Source organism: Mobula birostris, chromosome 10 (assembly GCF_030028105.1).
Source record: "Mobula birostris isolate sMobBir1 chromosome 10, sMobBir1.hap1, whole genome shotgun sequence".
In the NCBI taxonomy this organism is placed as follows: domain Eukaryota; kingdom Metazoa; phylum Chordata; class Chondrichthyes; order Myliobatiformes; family Myliobatidae; genus Mobula; species Mobula birostris.
This window is the reverse complement of record NC_092379.1, coordinates 1,941,012-1,957,198: the sequence shown is the minus strand read 5'-3', so window position 1 is coordinate 1,957,198 and position 16,187 is coordinate 1,941,012. Positions and strand designations below refer to the sequence as shown.

The 16,187-nt window shown below is 43.0% G+C and overlaps 1 protein-coding gene across 1 annotated transcript in view; it reads left to right on the top strand.

The window, feature by feature from the left end:
* Positions 1-16,187, top strand: part of LOC140204419 (synaptosomal-associated protein 25) — a 111,188-nt gene that overhangs the window by 42,800 nt on the left and 52,201 nt on the right. Inside the window, exon 3 of the mRNA XM_072271140.1 lies at positions 5,961-6,002. Within this exon, the coding sequence (XP_072127241.1) occupies positions 5,961-6,002 (42 nt within the window). The remainder of the gene's footprint in view (positions 1-5,960; positions 6,003-16,187) is intronic.

Here is a 16,187-nt window from a genome sequence, read left to right as displayed (position 1 = left end):
ATTTCCAGCATCTGCAGAATCTCTTGTGTTTATCACTTCTTACTGTGGACATGTGGATTCAGCCAAATTAAGCAGGAATGTTGAAATTACTATAGAGACTTGTTTTGCCGGTTCTCACACTTATTGTCCCAGCAAAGATTGGGTTTTCCTATTTTAATGCCAGGTGAGGGAAGCATGATTGTTCTTTGTTTTAGAGCTGCTTTTTGAAATCATTGGCCTTTACCAATATTAGTCAATATTAGTCCCCCAAACCCAGTATATCCTTCCTCAAGTAAGGAGACCAGAGCTGCACGCAGTCCTCCAGGTGCAGCCCCACCTGTACCCTGTACAGTTGCAGCAAAACCCCCCTGCTCTTAAATTCAATCCCTCTAGCAATGAAGGCCAACATTCCATTCCGCCTTGATAGCCTGCTGCACCTGCAAACCAACCTTTTGTGATTCATGTGAAAACACTCCCAAGTCCCTCTGCACAGCAGCATGCTGCAATGTTTTACCATTTAAATAATAATCTGCTCTTTCATTTTTCCTTCCAAAGTGGATGACCTCGCATTTACCAATATTGTATTCCATCTGGCAGACCCATGCCCACTCACTTAACCTATCTGTATGTCTCTGCAGGCTCTCCTTATCTTCAGCACAATTTGCTTTTCCTCTCAATTTAGTATCATCAGCCAACTTAGATACACTATGCTCGGTCCCCTCTTCCAGATCATTAATATATAGTGTGAACAGTTGCAGGCCCAGCACTGAACCCTGTGGCACACCCCTCACCACTGATTGCCAACCAGAGAAACACCCGTGTATCCCAACTCTCTGCTTTCTATTAGTTAACCAATCCTCTATCCATGCTAATACAGCACCCCCAGCTCTATGCATCCTTATCTTATGGACACGTCTTTTATGCAGCACCTTATCGAAATCCAAGTAAGTAAGATGCTGGAGGAACTCAGCAGACCAGGCAGGTTCTATGGGAAAGAGTAAACAGTCGATGTCTCGGGCCGAAACCCTTCATCAGTATCAGTGATATTAAACCTAAAGCTAATTCTGATGCCAAGGAGAGTGATTCCGCCCTCACTTCAAGACTTCAGTAACTTGCACAAAACAACATATCTGCATAGTTATTACTTTTGGAAATAAAACCAAGCATGTGGGAGGCAAACACAGAAAGAAGAGAAAACTGCTCCAAAAAAACAAAGTGATAAAACGTAAGATGATGATGGAAAGCAGAGAAGAGAGGACTGGAGTTCTGATTCGGGGCCGGTTTCTGTGACTGCTGGGGCAGGCAGTTCCTGCACCTGAATGTCCAGCAGTTATTTCAGAGTCTCCGGTGGGTTGTGGAGCTGTGAGCAAAGGACAGGGAATGCAGAGAAATCGGGAGGTATAACCTTCAGGATGGAGAAGATATTTAAGGCGGAAGCTGCCGGTGTGTGAAGGACTAGGGGATAATTAGAGCTGACGATTAGTCACCGTGTAGGTGCAGGGCTCTGGCAATGAAGAGAAGTGGAAACAAAAATACCGATCATTTGAAAAGAATGAATGGGATTTTCAAATTAGATCCCTGCAGGGAACAAGAATTATTAAATCTTACCTAAAGCTTAACGCCAGCAGTAGGGCTTTGGTCAATACTATATTTAAAAGAAAGAGAATTGCAATATTTGTTTTCTTACCAGTCACAGATTCTATCTACCAAAGCTCCTCTGTAATACAATGATATAATAAATTAAATTATGATGTCTACGATATCTGGTGACTTCTAGTTTGCATGGTGTTTTGAATTTCCAATGAGAGACTGCAATTTATGTATAAAGAGAACTCAGCTGAACAAACCGTGGCATCTGTGTAACCTTGGAAAGAAATAATGATACTGTATGTGCAACTGTGTACTAATAAATTACAATTGCTTTATTCCAGCAAGGACTGTAATTATCCCAAAATCTGTGCTTTATTGTGTAAAAATCACTGAAATTTTGACCCAGTCCAGCGTTGTCTCAATTATAAAAAAATTACCAAACATTTCCCATGCCTCCTCTTTTTAATTACTTGTGCTCTTCAGTATGTCCTGATTCAGTCAGACAGAGTAGAGACAGAGATAGCGAGCGTCACATCATTTACCAACTGGACTGAATAGCCATTCCCCATGTGTAACGTGCAATGGCGTTCTATGTGCAGGTTATACCTAACAGAATGGTGACATTTACTGAAACAACGAATATGGTTACGATAGCACCTCATATTGACATGCCTTCATGGTTTGTATAAAATGCTTGGTTCTCACCTGGTAATTTACGGGTTTAGTTTTCAGACGTCTGTATGTAGATTTTGTCCATAAGTCAAAAAAAAATTAGACAACAGTCACTCGATCTAGGAGGCAGACCCCCAGTGAGTTGTAATGAATGGAATTAAAGCACAGGAAACTGATAAGAATGTGAGAGAGAGGGGAAGCTAGTTCTAATGTTTGTAGGAACAGACATATGCATGAATACTGAATCTGCAATAACCCCATTTTATTCCATCCTCATTGACTTTCAACTCCCCCATTTCACAAGCCTGGGGCCATCTATGGTGGGTACTAACCCTATCAATGTATGACTTCGGGATGTGGGATGAGGAGCCACTCACAGTTACCAGCTTTTGCATCACCCTTCCCCGTCGCCTTCTGATACTGCCTACGTCCCTTCTATTTTTCCATCTGGATGGAGGATCTCGACTTGAAATGTCAGCTGTCCATTCCCCTCCCTCGAGGCTGCCTGACCCATTTGCATGTTGCTCCAGATTGTAGCATCGGCAGCCTCTCGTGACACTACCATCACAGTATTCTAGACCCCTAACAATATATACCCCTCGATCCGCAGTCATCTCAATTCCTCCGCATCCCTGCCGTGATGCAGTCACCACAGTTGTGCAGAGTGGTGATAGGCTGGGGGAACAGTCTTTATATTACTTTACTGGTAAAATGGAGCACTTAGTGAAGATAACTAGCTGAGACTTGAAAGCTATCAGTGGTGAATCTGTGGAATTCTTTGCCACTGGCAGCTGTGGAGGCCAAGTCTTTATGTATACTTAAGGAAGAGGTTGATAGATCCTTGACTGGTCAGGGCATGAAGGGATACGGGGAGAAGGCAGGAGACAGGGGCTGAGAGGAAAACTGGATGAGTCATGATGAAATGGCAGAGCTGACTCGAAGGGCTTTGGGTGTATGTTGTAGACAACCTTAATGTTGATAGTGATTTTAATAAACAACTCTATCAGAATATAATAAAAGCAAGTTCTGTGGGTGATGTTATAGTCATGGGTGACTTTAATTTCCCGAATATTGAGTGGGAGAACCCTGTGACTAATGGATTACAGGAAAGTGAATTCATTGAGTTGTTGAATGATTGTTTTTGACCCAGTATGTAAATGCACCAACAACAGCGGAGGCCTGTCTAGATTTGATATTCTGTAACAATCAGGATAGAATTTTGAGTATGGAAGTTGTAGAGCCTTTAGGAAAAAGAGATCGTAGCATTGTTAGTCTCAAATTTTTTTTAGGAGAGTATATCAGTAAAAACCAAAGCCATTAAATTGAATTTCAGAAAGGCAGAGTTTATGCAGATGCAGCAAAGACTTCATAAGATAAACTGGAAGGAATTGCTTGACGTTGAGTCGGTTGAGGAATAATGGGGCCGATTTAAAGAGGTAATACATGCAGTGCAGGAAATGTTCATACCCAAGGTCGAGTGAAGCAATAAAAACAATAGATCAACTGCATGGATGAATAAAGATATAGATAAAATTACTGAAGAATATAAGGAATACAGAAAAAATAGTCATGATATTAATCATAGGGAATATGAAAATATGAGAGCTCCAGACAAGAGGGAATTTCAGATTGCCAAAAGACAGGTTGAGAAGGATATTGCTGATGATGCTAAGATTGATCCTAAGAGATTTTTTCAAAGAAAAGTCAAGGAGGAAATTAAGCATATTAGGAATAATAGTGAGGTGTTAAATTATGCAGAGAAGGACATAGCAGATACCTTTAACTCATATTTTGCTAAAGTATTTACCTGCAAAGATGTTAGCAATATGCCAATAAGTGTAGAGAAAAAGAAGATTGTTTTAAGTGACTTAGGGATCTTAGAAAGTGAGTTACTGCTTCAGTTGAAGAGGCTGAAAGTTAAATATCCAGGGACAGACAACATATACAACATAAGTACTTAGAGGTCTGTGATTATATTTCATGCAAACCCCTAGCATGTATTTTTCAGAAGTCATTGACGACTGGTGAAATCCTTAAGGACTGGAAATGGCCTAACGTTATCCTGGTATATAACAAAAGTGATCACACTGACCCTGGTAACTATAGACCAGTAAGCTTAATGTGTATTGTAGGCAAGATAATGGGAACATTTAATAAAGAATGAGATGGAAAAGCAGCTGATAAGAACAGGCATGGGTTCAGGAAGTGGAAATCATGTAATAGTGATGTGCTGGAGTTCTCTGAAGGGGCAATAAAATTTATGATAACAGTAGAGTCGTTGATGTCACTTACTTGGACTTTCAGAGGCTTTTGACAAAGTACCCCACAAGAGGTCAATAATCAAATTACAGGAGGTAGGGATTGGGGGTAAGGTGTGCGAATGGGCACAGAATTGGCTCACAAACAGAAACAATGAGTTATGGTGAGAGGATCATTTTCACACCTAGAGGATGTTAAAAGTGGGGTTCCACAGGGATTGGTTTTGGGGCTGCTGCTGTTTCTAATTTACATTAATGATTTGGATAAACACATGACAAATAGACTAGTAAAGTTTGCAGGTGACACAAAATTAGGGGGAGGGCTGATAACATTCAGTCAGCAGAATCAAAACAGTTAGATCCAAACAAAATCCAGATGAGGGCAGGTAAATGGCAGATGAAATTTAATGCAAGTAAATTTAAAGTATTACATACAGGAAGTAGAAATAATGGATATAAATATACAATAGGAGGTATTGAGTTGAAAAGGGCTCTGTATGAGAAGGATTTGAGTGTCCTGGTAGACTCATCACTATCAACATCTAGACAATGTACAGAAGTGATTAGGAAGCTAACAGAACGTTGGGTTATATAATGCGCTCAGTGGAGCTCATGTCGAGACGTTCTCCTTAAGATGGTATAATGTGCTTGTGAGGCCACACCTTGAATACTGTGTACAATGTTGGTCTCCATATTGTGTGGAGGATGTGAAGGCCCTGGAGAGAGTTCAGAGAAGGGCAACTAGACTCATTGCGGGTCTGCAGGGTATGAGCTATGAAGAAAGATTTGAAAGAATTAAATCTTTATAGCCTAAGTAGACGAAGAATGAGAGGAGACATAATAGAAGTGTTCAAAAATCATTAGGGGTATAAGTAACACCCATCAAAGTTGCTGATGAACGCAGCAGGCCAGGCAGCATCTCTAGGAAGAGGTACAGTCGATGTTTCAGGCCGAGACCCTTCGTCAGGACTAACGAGGGGTCTCGGCCTGAAACGTCAACTGTACCTCTTCCTAGAGATGCTGCCTGGCCTGCTGCGTTCACCAGCAACTTTGATGTGTGTTGCTTGAATTTCCAGCATCTGCAGAATTCCTGTTGTTAGGGTATAAGTAATGCAGATGCCAGCTGCTACTTCACATTTAATCCATCATCAAGGACATGGGACCATGGGTGGAGACGGGTAAAGGGAGATTTCAGACCAACGTCAGGAAGCATTTCTTTACACAGCAAGATGTGGACACATGGAACAAACTACCTAGTTGTGTAGTTGAGAGTAAGTAGTTCGTTGGAGACTTTCCAATCTAAACGCTATAGTTATTTCAACACACTATGTGAATAGGAATTTGCCAATCATTGTTTGGCCGAATGGCTTGTTCTTGTCAAAAACTTTCTAATGTTCTGATGTTCTACTGTTGGACTCAGTGACCTAACTGTGTGTTTCTCTGTTCTCTGTCTCCCCACAGTCCCTGGAGAGCACTCGTCGTATGCTACAGCTGGTGGAAGAGGTACAGTGTCCACAATCTTCATTTACTACAGGGGTTCTTAACCTGGGGTCCGTGAACTTGGACAGAAAAATATTTACATCTTTATTTTCACTAACCTCTAACCAAAATTTAGCATTTCCTTCAATGATGAACGTAGGCAACAAAGCACCATAGATTTCACAGTACAGTAGCAACAACAACAACCTTCACTCTGATATATCTGTAAAAAACAAAGTTTAATTTTAACTTAGCTGTATTTTAAATGTTTAGTCTTGTTACTTATTGCATTAATAATTACATACACTATTAAATCACACATTCATTTTTTAACATTTAGATAATGTATTTCAATACCCTTGGTTTCCTTTGTAATCCTATATATTTTAGTTTATGTATTTAAATCTGTGATTCTGAGAAGGGGTCCTTAGGCTTCACTAGACTGCCAAAGGCATCAAAAAGAATAAGAACCCCTGATTATTGTATTTTACACATTGATAAAGAAGTATCTTTATGCCTGTGGTTCAATGCTAGAAGGTTGCAGTATGTTTTATGAGTAATTTAGACAAGATCTGTCAAAGTAGATGCTTTTTCACCACTAGTTTAACGTGCTGCTGGCAGTAACACTGATGTCTATTATACGCACACTTCAATAGAAGTTTGCACCCACCAGTGGTTTACAGAATGATATTTCTATAAATTTGTTACAGCCGGGGGTGGTAATGGGGACATGCTCCCACTAACTACTAAATGCTTCCAATGGCGTGTGTCTCAAATAGCCTCTGACAACCAAGTCCAGCTCCTGGCCTCACGTGTGGCTACTAACCCTGGTGCAACCATTTCTACTGGCAGGATAAGGGGCAAAGGTGGGTTGCTGGCATCAGACTTGGTGTTTCGACCAGATGGGACTCGACAGCCGTGGTTAGCTACTCACCTAGGAGCAGGAAAACTGATCTCCAATCTCCACTGCCTTGTGGCTATACCCACTCACGGGGAGTAAATGCCAAGGGTAAACTCAGGAGCTGGAGTCCCTCAGACAGTCCTACATTGAGCTTAATGTTGACCGACAACTCCTGCGATGCCTCTGGGGCCAAACTGTATCAGTCTCTGCTGTTAGTTGACAGAGTGGACGTGGAGAAGATGTTTCCTATGGTGGGGGAGTCCAAGACCAGACGACACAGCCTCACAATAGAGGGGCATCTTTTAAGAACAGAGATGAGGAGGAATTTATTTAGCCAGAGAGTGGTGAATCTGTGGAATTTGTTGCGACAGGTGACTGTGGAGGCCAAGTCATTGGGTATATTTAAGGCAGAGCTTAATAGATTCTTGATTAGTCAGGGCATGAAGCGACTTGGGGAGAGGGTGCGAGATTGGGGCTGAGAGGGAAAATGGATGAACTATGATGAAATGAAGGAGCAGACTCGATGGGCTGAATGGTATAATGTTGCTCCTATATCTTATGGTCTTATAAAAGATTTAAGGAACCTTAGTTTTTAAAAGATATTGCGGTCCTATTTAAGAAAAAGGAGCTGCATAGCAGGCACAGGCAGGCAGGAACAAATGAGGTAGTTATGAAGTATAAGAAATGCAAGAGAACTCTTAAGAAGGAAATCAGGAAGGCTGAAAGAAGTCATGACATTGCTCTAGGAGCCTAAGGGATTCTACAGATATGTTAAGAGCAAAAGGATTACAAGGGTCAAAATTGGTCCTCTGAAAGATCAGAATGGTAATCCATGCGTGGAGGCAAAAGAGATGGGGGAGATCTTAAATGGGTGTTTTTGCATCTGTATTTATTCCGGAGACAGGCACAGAGCCTACAGGTGTGGGGCAATACAGCAGCGAGGTCATGGACCCTATACAGATTACAGAGAAGGGGGTGTTTGCTGCCTTGAGGAAAATCAGAGTGGATAAATCCCCAGGGCCTGAGAAGGTGTTCCCTCAGGAGACTAGTACAGAAATTGTCGGGCTCTAGCAGCACCCCTGAGCCACGGGTGAGGTGCTGGAGGACTGCAAGATGGCTAATGTTGTTCCATTGTTTAAGAACGTCTCTAAGAATAAATTGGGAAATTATAGGCTAGTGAGCCTGACATCAGTTGTGGAAAAGTTATTGGAAGATATAAGAGACCAGCTATATAAGTATTTGGATAGATAGGGACATATTAGGGATAGTCAGCATGGCTTTGTGCATGGCAAGTCATGTCTAACCAATCTTGTAGAGTTTTTCGAGAAGTTACCAGGAATGTTGATAAAGCCAAGGCAGTGGATGTTGTCTATCTGCACTTTGGCAAGGTCTTTGACAAGGTCCCACATGGGACGCCAGTCAAGAAGGTTCAGTCGATTGCCATTCAGGATGAGGTAGTAAATTGGATAAGATATTGGCTTCGTGGAAGAAATGTGTGGTAGTGGATGGTTGCCTCTCTGACTGGTGACCTGTGACTAGTGATGTGCCACAGGGATCAGTGCTGGATCCATTGTCATGTATGTCAGGAACCTGGATGATAATGTGGTTAACTGGATCAGCAAATTTGCGGATGACACCAAGATTGGGGGTGTAGTGGACGGTGAGGAAGACTGTCAGAGCTTGCAGTGGGATCTAGGCCAGCTGGAAAAATGGACTGAAAAATGGCAGATGGAATTTAATGCAGACAAGTGTGAGGTGTTCACTTTGGGAGGACCATCCAGGGCAGGTCTTACACAGTGAGCAGTAGGACACTGAGGAGTATGGAGGAACAGAGCGATGTGGGAATACAGGTCCATAATTCCTTGAAAGCGGTGTCACAGTAGATACAGTCATACAGAAAGCCTTTGGCACATTTGCAATCATAAATCAAAGTACTGAGTACGGGAGTTGGGATGTTATGTTAAATTTGTATAAGACGTAGTGAGCCCTAATTTGGAGTATTGTGTGTGGTCTTGGTCACATACCTAAAGGAAAGATGTAAATAAGATTGAAAGAGTGCGGAGAACATTTACAAGGATGTTGCCGGGCCTTGAGGACCGGAGTTATAGGAAAGGTTGAATTGGTTAGAACTTTATTCCCTAAAAGACTGAGGGGAGATTTGATAGAAGTATACAAACAACTTACACTAGAGGTGTTCCACAGGGGCTGGTGTTGGCTCCCAAGTCCCTTTGCACCGTTGGTTTTTGAATTCACTCCTCATTTAGAAAAGAGGCTTTGCCTTTATTCTTTCTACCGAAGTTCGTGATCATACACCTCCCTGCGCTGTGTTCAATCTGCCAGCTCTTTCCCCATTTCTGGCTCAGTAAGGGGAGGTTTGTGCTGCTCACCTGGCCATCACTCAGTGAGTCTTGTCAGGCGATAGAAATGTCAGGTGTATGTAATATTGAAATGCCTCTGCTCTGTTCTGCTGTGGCGTATTCCACTCAGTGCCTGTACCTGGTCAAACGGCTTTGACCATCTCGGCTGCTCTTTGAGAGTCACAGCAGTGGCTGGCATGATACTGTCACAGCTCAGAGTGTTCCAGAATCTCTAGTTCAATTCCCACCACTGTCTGTAAGGACTTTGTACATTCTCCCCGTGACCACGCGGGTTTCCTCCGGGTGCTCCGGTTTCCCTCCACAACCAAAGACGTAGCAGTTAGTGGGTAAGTTGTCCTGTGATTGGTGGTTGTCCATCAGGTACGACGATGACAGCTAAGCTGAGCGGGAGAGTTTTTAAAGTTGATAAGCCATTGCACTGGGGCAGTCCCACTCTCTCGATCTTAAATCTCTGGGTCCGGTGGTATGAACATTCATCACAGACTGAGGTTTTCCTTGGCTGCTGTGGACATCTTCTGTGTCTTGTCAAGTTCTTCACTCTCCATGGAGTGTCGCAGAACCGGCTTCCTGGTTGTTGGATCTCACTGTGATCTCATCTGCCCAGTCCACTTCAGCTGACTAAGCATGCTAGGACAGGCATGTCCCTGTCTCACTGGGGTATGTGGCCGCCGGCTACCCTCACCTGGTTTAGCCTACCTGTCGAAGCGGTGTACCGGGGTGTGGCTGCTGTCACGTGCAGACAGTTACTTGGAGCCACAGGTGAGAGTTCAGTGTCCAGTGGGGGCCAAAGGTGAGTGAGCTGCCCCAGAGTGGACACGACAAACCCCCTCACCAGAGGTGCTGCCTCTCCCCAGATACCCCATACACCCAAGTCCCATGATTAGACTACTGTTAAATAGGTTGGTTGCTGGGTGGTGCGACATGTTGAGCTGGAAAGGTTTGTCCGTGCTGTATCTCTAAATAAATACATAAGCAAACATGATTTCTGTTAGTAATTTTCCTTTTACACTGTCCATGATAAAGTTCGGGAGATTCATTCTGACTAAATACTTGAAAATTTGTCTAGTGACAGCCACCTTCATCTCCCCTTTCCCCCTCACCAACCTTCCCCCACCCCTCACCTGGCTTCACCTCTCACCTGCCTGGGTGTACTCCTTCCCCTTCTGTCACCTCTTTATTCTGACGTCTGCCCCTGTCCTTTGCAGTCCTGATGAAGAATATCATGCTGAAACATCAAGTGTTTATTCCTCTCCGGCAATGCTGCCTGACCTGCTGAGTTCCTCCGGGATTTTGTGTGCGTTGTTCAAGATTTCCATAATGGGATTATGGAGCATCGAGCAGGTCAGGCAGCATCCTCAGTGAGCAGTTCAGGCCCAGGGCCCTTTATCATTTCTATGTTCTGTGATCTGCAAAGTGTTTCTTGTATTTTCTGTTTTAATTAGTGATGACAATAGAATTTGTTCTACGCAGTCATGTATATTTTTCCACCCTGCTTTCTTCTTTTGTGTGCAAAGGATTATCTCCCTTTACAGCCCAGATCACGGGCCACAGGAATGGAAAGTAAACATGCTATGCACTCACCAGCAAATCTACCCTGACATCACAGCTCCTAGCACCGAGAGGGGAATATTTTTAGGCAAAACCTGAGCTGGCCAGAGATCCTCCAAGTGCAGACTGGCCAAGCAAAGATCCGAGAATGTTACTCTTAACAGGAGTGCACATAGAGCAGGCACCTTGCAAATGCATTACTTGCCTTGCCTTGAATGTAAGAAGTCTCGGGTCCGATGTCAGCCAGCACCCAGCCAGCCTTTTTTCTCCAGTTATCCATAAAAGTTTACGATATCGCTGTTGAAAATCTAGACCTCTTTCCCTGCCTTGGCAGCAGTCTCTTCTTGAAAGCAGACATCGACTCAGACATCAACCACCTCCTGAGTAGTGCAAGTGGAGGATTAAGGAAAAATGTATGTGAAGACCACGACCTACAGGTCCAAACAAAACTTTTTCTCTACGGGGCAGTCGTTCTCCCTACATGACCATATGGAGCTGAATCACAGGCCACCTACTGTAGACACCAGAAAGCCCTGGAACCAAAGATCTTTACTACAGATTTTGAGGATCATCTGGAAGGACTAACAGAGTGCCATCGCTCAATGAGAGCCAACTCAGTCACATAGAGACGGGGGAGGTGATTATTACACACTCCGGTCACAGTCGGGGTGACCCACAAACACACAAGCGAACAAGTGTATTACCCGAGCTAAAAGGTGACAAGAAATGAACTTGAAAATCTCGCCATAATCCCATGAAAGCTTTTTAAAACGAGAATAAGTAGCACAGGCCGCTAGAAATACTGGGCTGAGCTGTTGACCACATCCCCAGAGCGCCATAATATCTTCCCCCATCAGCTATTTACAAAAGCTCGTAAAGACATGTCCCTTTAAAACAACTGGAATATTGCACTCAGCACTCACAAAACACTGGAGCAACTCAGCAGGCCATGCACCATCTATGGAAAAGAGTCCAATCGGACGTTTTGGGCAGGACTGGGAAGGAAGGGGGAATTCTGGTGTCTTCTCCCTTCCTTTCTATTTATTCATTTGTCTAGGTCCCCAAAACAGGATTTTCCTTCCTAAACCATGGCTGAAACCATCGGCTGTACAGTCGCTTAGTGGCGAGTGCCACGGTCGTGCAGCAGTTGGTGTAACACTGTTGAGGTTCGGGCCATTCCAGAGTCCAGACTCCGATTCCAGCACCCTCCCGTAAGGAGTTTGTACATCCCTTCTTTATTAATCTTTTTATTGATTTTTTAAAAAGGCAAAGATACAGTCAAGAGGTGAATTAGTTCAAATACATATATCAGTTACATTATAAACCAAGATTAAGATAAACATTGTCAAAATCATAGATAATGTTATACTAGTGTAAAATATATAATAATAATAAAAGAAGAAAATAACAATTCTCCTTTTACCAGTTTATGAAAAGAAAGGAAAAAAAACATTGGATTTTAACTGAAAAGAAAAAAACCCTCTGCACTCTAATAAAACAAATAAAGAGGGACTGGGCAGTCCATTTTGAGGATATGGACCAAAAAAATAGTCATAGTCATAGTCATACTTTATTGATCCCGGGGGAAATTGGTTAAAATACTTATTGATCAAATCTAAGACTTTTGGAAAAAAAAGATTGAAAGTGTAATAAATCAAATTAAATGAAAATATTGGATAAAAGGTTGCCATATTTGCTCAAATTTGAAGGACGTATCAAATCTCCGACGTCTTATTTTCTCTAAACTTAAACAGGACATAATGAAGGAGAGCCAATAAAAGACTGTAGGCGGATTAGAATCCTTCCACTTCAATAAAATGGCTCTCCTAGCCAGTAATGTCGAGGAGTTTATACATCTATCCCACGGAATGCACGGGCTCTCTCCGGGTGCTCCAGTTTGCACCCACAGTCTGAAGACATACCAGTGAGTAAGTTCATTGGTCATTGTAAAGTGTCCTGTGAGTGGGTTAGGGTTAACTCAGAGTTGTCAGGGTTTGCTAGGGTGGTGTGGCTGGAATGGCTGTATTGCTAAATAAGTAGATAGATAAATGGATTGAATCATAGACAGACAGACATTTTTCTCCTTGCCCATTTCCCTTAAAGCTTGCACATTGTCTGCAGCTCAGAGATGCAATGTATCGGACATCTACTACTGTGAGGCACCTTCAGGATTTTCAAAGTTCTCTATCACCATTAGATGTTGTGAATCTCTGTGCTCAGAGCCCTTTTCATTGTTGACCTCTCCTGTAGTGTCTGCAGACTCTCGGGGAGTGTGGTTTCATACTGAACAAATGACAGTATATGTGAATAGAGCAGGCACGCAGGCTTATCATTTCTGCTCTTTTGAACCATTGGCATCGCTTATTGATCGTGGTGACTGCCTCTTCTCCACCCTGATCTCCTGTTAATTCTGTGTCAGCGGACAATCTTCGTGAATGAGTGTGACAAGTAAATATCGAATGAGAGGGATTTCACGAGAACTGAATGTGATGTTGTGCCCGTGCCCTGACGGAAGAAATCAGCAGATTGTGAAAATGATCACCCATCTTCCCTTCTTACGCCAGAGACGGAGCAAAGATTTGTGCGATCACGGGTCAAGTGTGATGCTCTCCCAAGTCATTATTCCCTTAATGAAGAAAGTCTGTGCCTGACTTCGCTTAATGTGGGGAGGCTGATGCACGGGCAGCCGCTACACAGTCCTTGACAGATCAAGCCGGGGTCCAGTGACATGGAATGCAAGACGGATGTGGTCCCTTTACTCCGCCCTCAGTGCTGATGTGATGTGTCATCATCTTCTGCCACCCCTGAGGTCTTGGCTGGATCATTCTTTGTCTGGAACCTTACCCTACCGGAAGCCAGGCTTCAGATGGTGTGGTGTTGCTGTCAGGATCCCAGGAGCTCACAAGCCTCTCCACCATGACAAGGTGACGATCCTCGAACACAGGAATTGGCCCATCGACCCACCATGAACAACAATGCATTTATATATGCCGTGGACCCACCCTGATTTAGGGTATAAGGTTTAGAAGGGATCAAAAGTATGTTTTTGCCCAACACGTTTGTGCCCACACCACCAGGTTAGGAATAACCATCAACCATCAGGCTCTTGAACCAGAGGGGATAACTTCACACAGCTTCTTTCACCCCATCACTGAACTGTTCCCACAATCTATAGACTCACTTTTGAGGACTCTTCATCTCATGTTCTTGATATATATTGCTTATTTATTTATTTATCTTTGCTCAGAAGCAAAGATGGTTCAACCATCCTGAAGAGCAATGCTGACATCAATTCTAGATGGAGGGAGCACTTTGAAGATCTTCTAAATCAAACCGTCTCATTTGACAGGAATGTGATTAGCAACATTCCAAAATAGCCCATTGACGACTCTCTAAGCAAAATACCAACACTTGAAGAAGTCAAGGAAGCCATCAAAACCTTGAAAAACAACAAGGCCACTGGACTCGATGGAATACCAGCCAAGGTCTACAAAATTGGAGGTAGCCCATTTCATTATCAACTGCATCAACTTCTCATCAAGATCTGGATAAATGAAGACGTACCAGAAGACTTTAGAGACTCAGCAATCATTACCATCTACAAAAGGAAAGGCGATCGATCCAAATGCAGAAGCTATCATGAAACTTCCCTGTTAGCAACAGCAGGAAAGATCCTCACCCGCATCATGAACAACCAGCTCAAGCTTTTAGCCGAGAAGATCCTTCCAGAGACACAAGCCGGTTTTAGACCATCACATGGAGCAATCGACATTATCTTCACAATGCGACAACTACAAGAAAAATATCGTGAACAACTTCAACCTTTGTACATGGCATTCATTGACCTCACCAAAGCCTTTGACTTGGTATCAAGGGAACTCCTATGGGATGTCCTCTCTACCTATGGATGCCCTGAAAAGTACACTCGAATCCTGAGACTGCTCCACGATGGCATGCTTGCCACAGTTATGGTCAGCAACAGTAATTGTGAGCCTTTTTAAGTTAGATCAGGAGTAAAACAGAGATGCATGATTGCCCCAACTTTGTTCACCATCTTCATTGAGACAATCATCCACATTATCAAGGGCGACCTACCCCCAGGAATCGAAATTGTCTGCAGAACAGATAGCAGACTTTTCAATCTTGTCCGTCTCAAGTCCAAAATGAAGACATCCACGAGTTCCCTCATCGAGTTCCAATACGCAGATGACAACAGTGTTGCAGCTCTTTCAGAAAACCACCTACAACAGATTCTGACTGCCTTCAACCGTGCATACACGAAACTTGGACTTACCATTAATTCCAGGAAGACTCAGATCATCTATCAACCATCACCAATTGAGACAAATTGGATAGAGCCATCATTTCAACTTGGCGAAACAACCCTGGAAAACGTGGACCACTTTCCGTATCTTGGAAGTCATCTCTCCTCCAATGTCGACCTTAATGATGAGATCCAATATCATCTTAAATGCGCTGGAACAGTTTTTGGACGTCTCCAAACGAGTCTTTCATGATTGTGACATCCGAACAGATGCCAGAATGTTAGTGTACAAAGCAGTGGTAATCCCAAAGCTCCTGTATGCATCAGAAACCTGGACAACATACCGACGATATCTGAAGGCACTTGAAAAGTTCCATCAACGCTGTCTTCGAAACTTCTTAAATATCAGCTGGGAAGATAGAAGAACCAACGTCAGTGTGCTAAATGAAGCAAAAACAATAAGCATTGAAGCCTACGTCATCAAGAACCAACTGAGATGGAGTGGTCATGTTGTTCGGATGAAACACAAACATCTGCCAAAACAAATCTTCTACTCCCAGCTTAAAGAAGGCAAATGTAAAAGAGGCGGACAACGGAAGAGATTCAAAGACGTCTTACAAGCCAACATGAAGAAATGTAACATCGACATCAACAATTGGGAAATCAATGCCAAGGACAGGAAACTCTGGCAAGCCACCATCCGAGAAGGAACAGCAACTTTCGAAACCAACAGATGTGCAGAATTCGAAGAGAAGAAAATGGAAAGAGAGGCAGCAACAACCAAAGCCCGATCTGCCATCTGGAACTACCTGTCCTGAATGCGGAAGAACTTTCAAAGCCAAGATTAGACTCATAAGCCACTTGAGAGCCCATAAATAGATCAACAGAACGAAGACCATCATCCTCGACCTCGAGGGATAGCCACGACGACTTATTATTTCTTTTTTTTATTTACACAGTTTGTCACCTTCTGCAGTCTGTTATTAATTCTATTATAGTTATTATTCTATAGATTTATTAAGTGTGCCCACAAGGAAATGAATCTCAGGGTTGTATATGGTGATGTATATGTACTTTGGTAATAAATTTACATTGAACTTTGGACTTTGGAACGTACT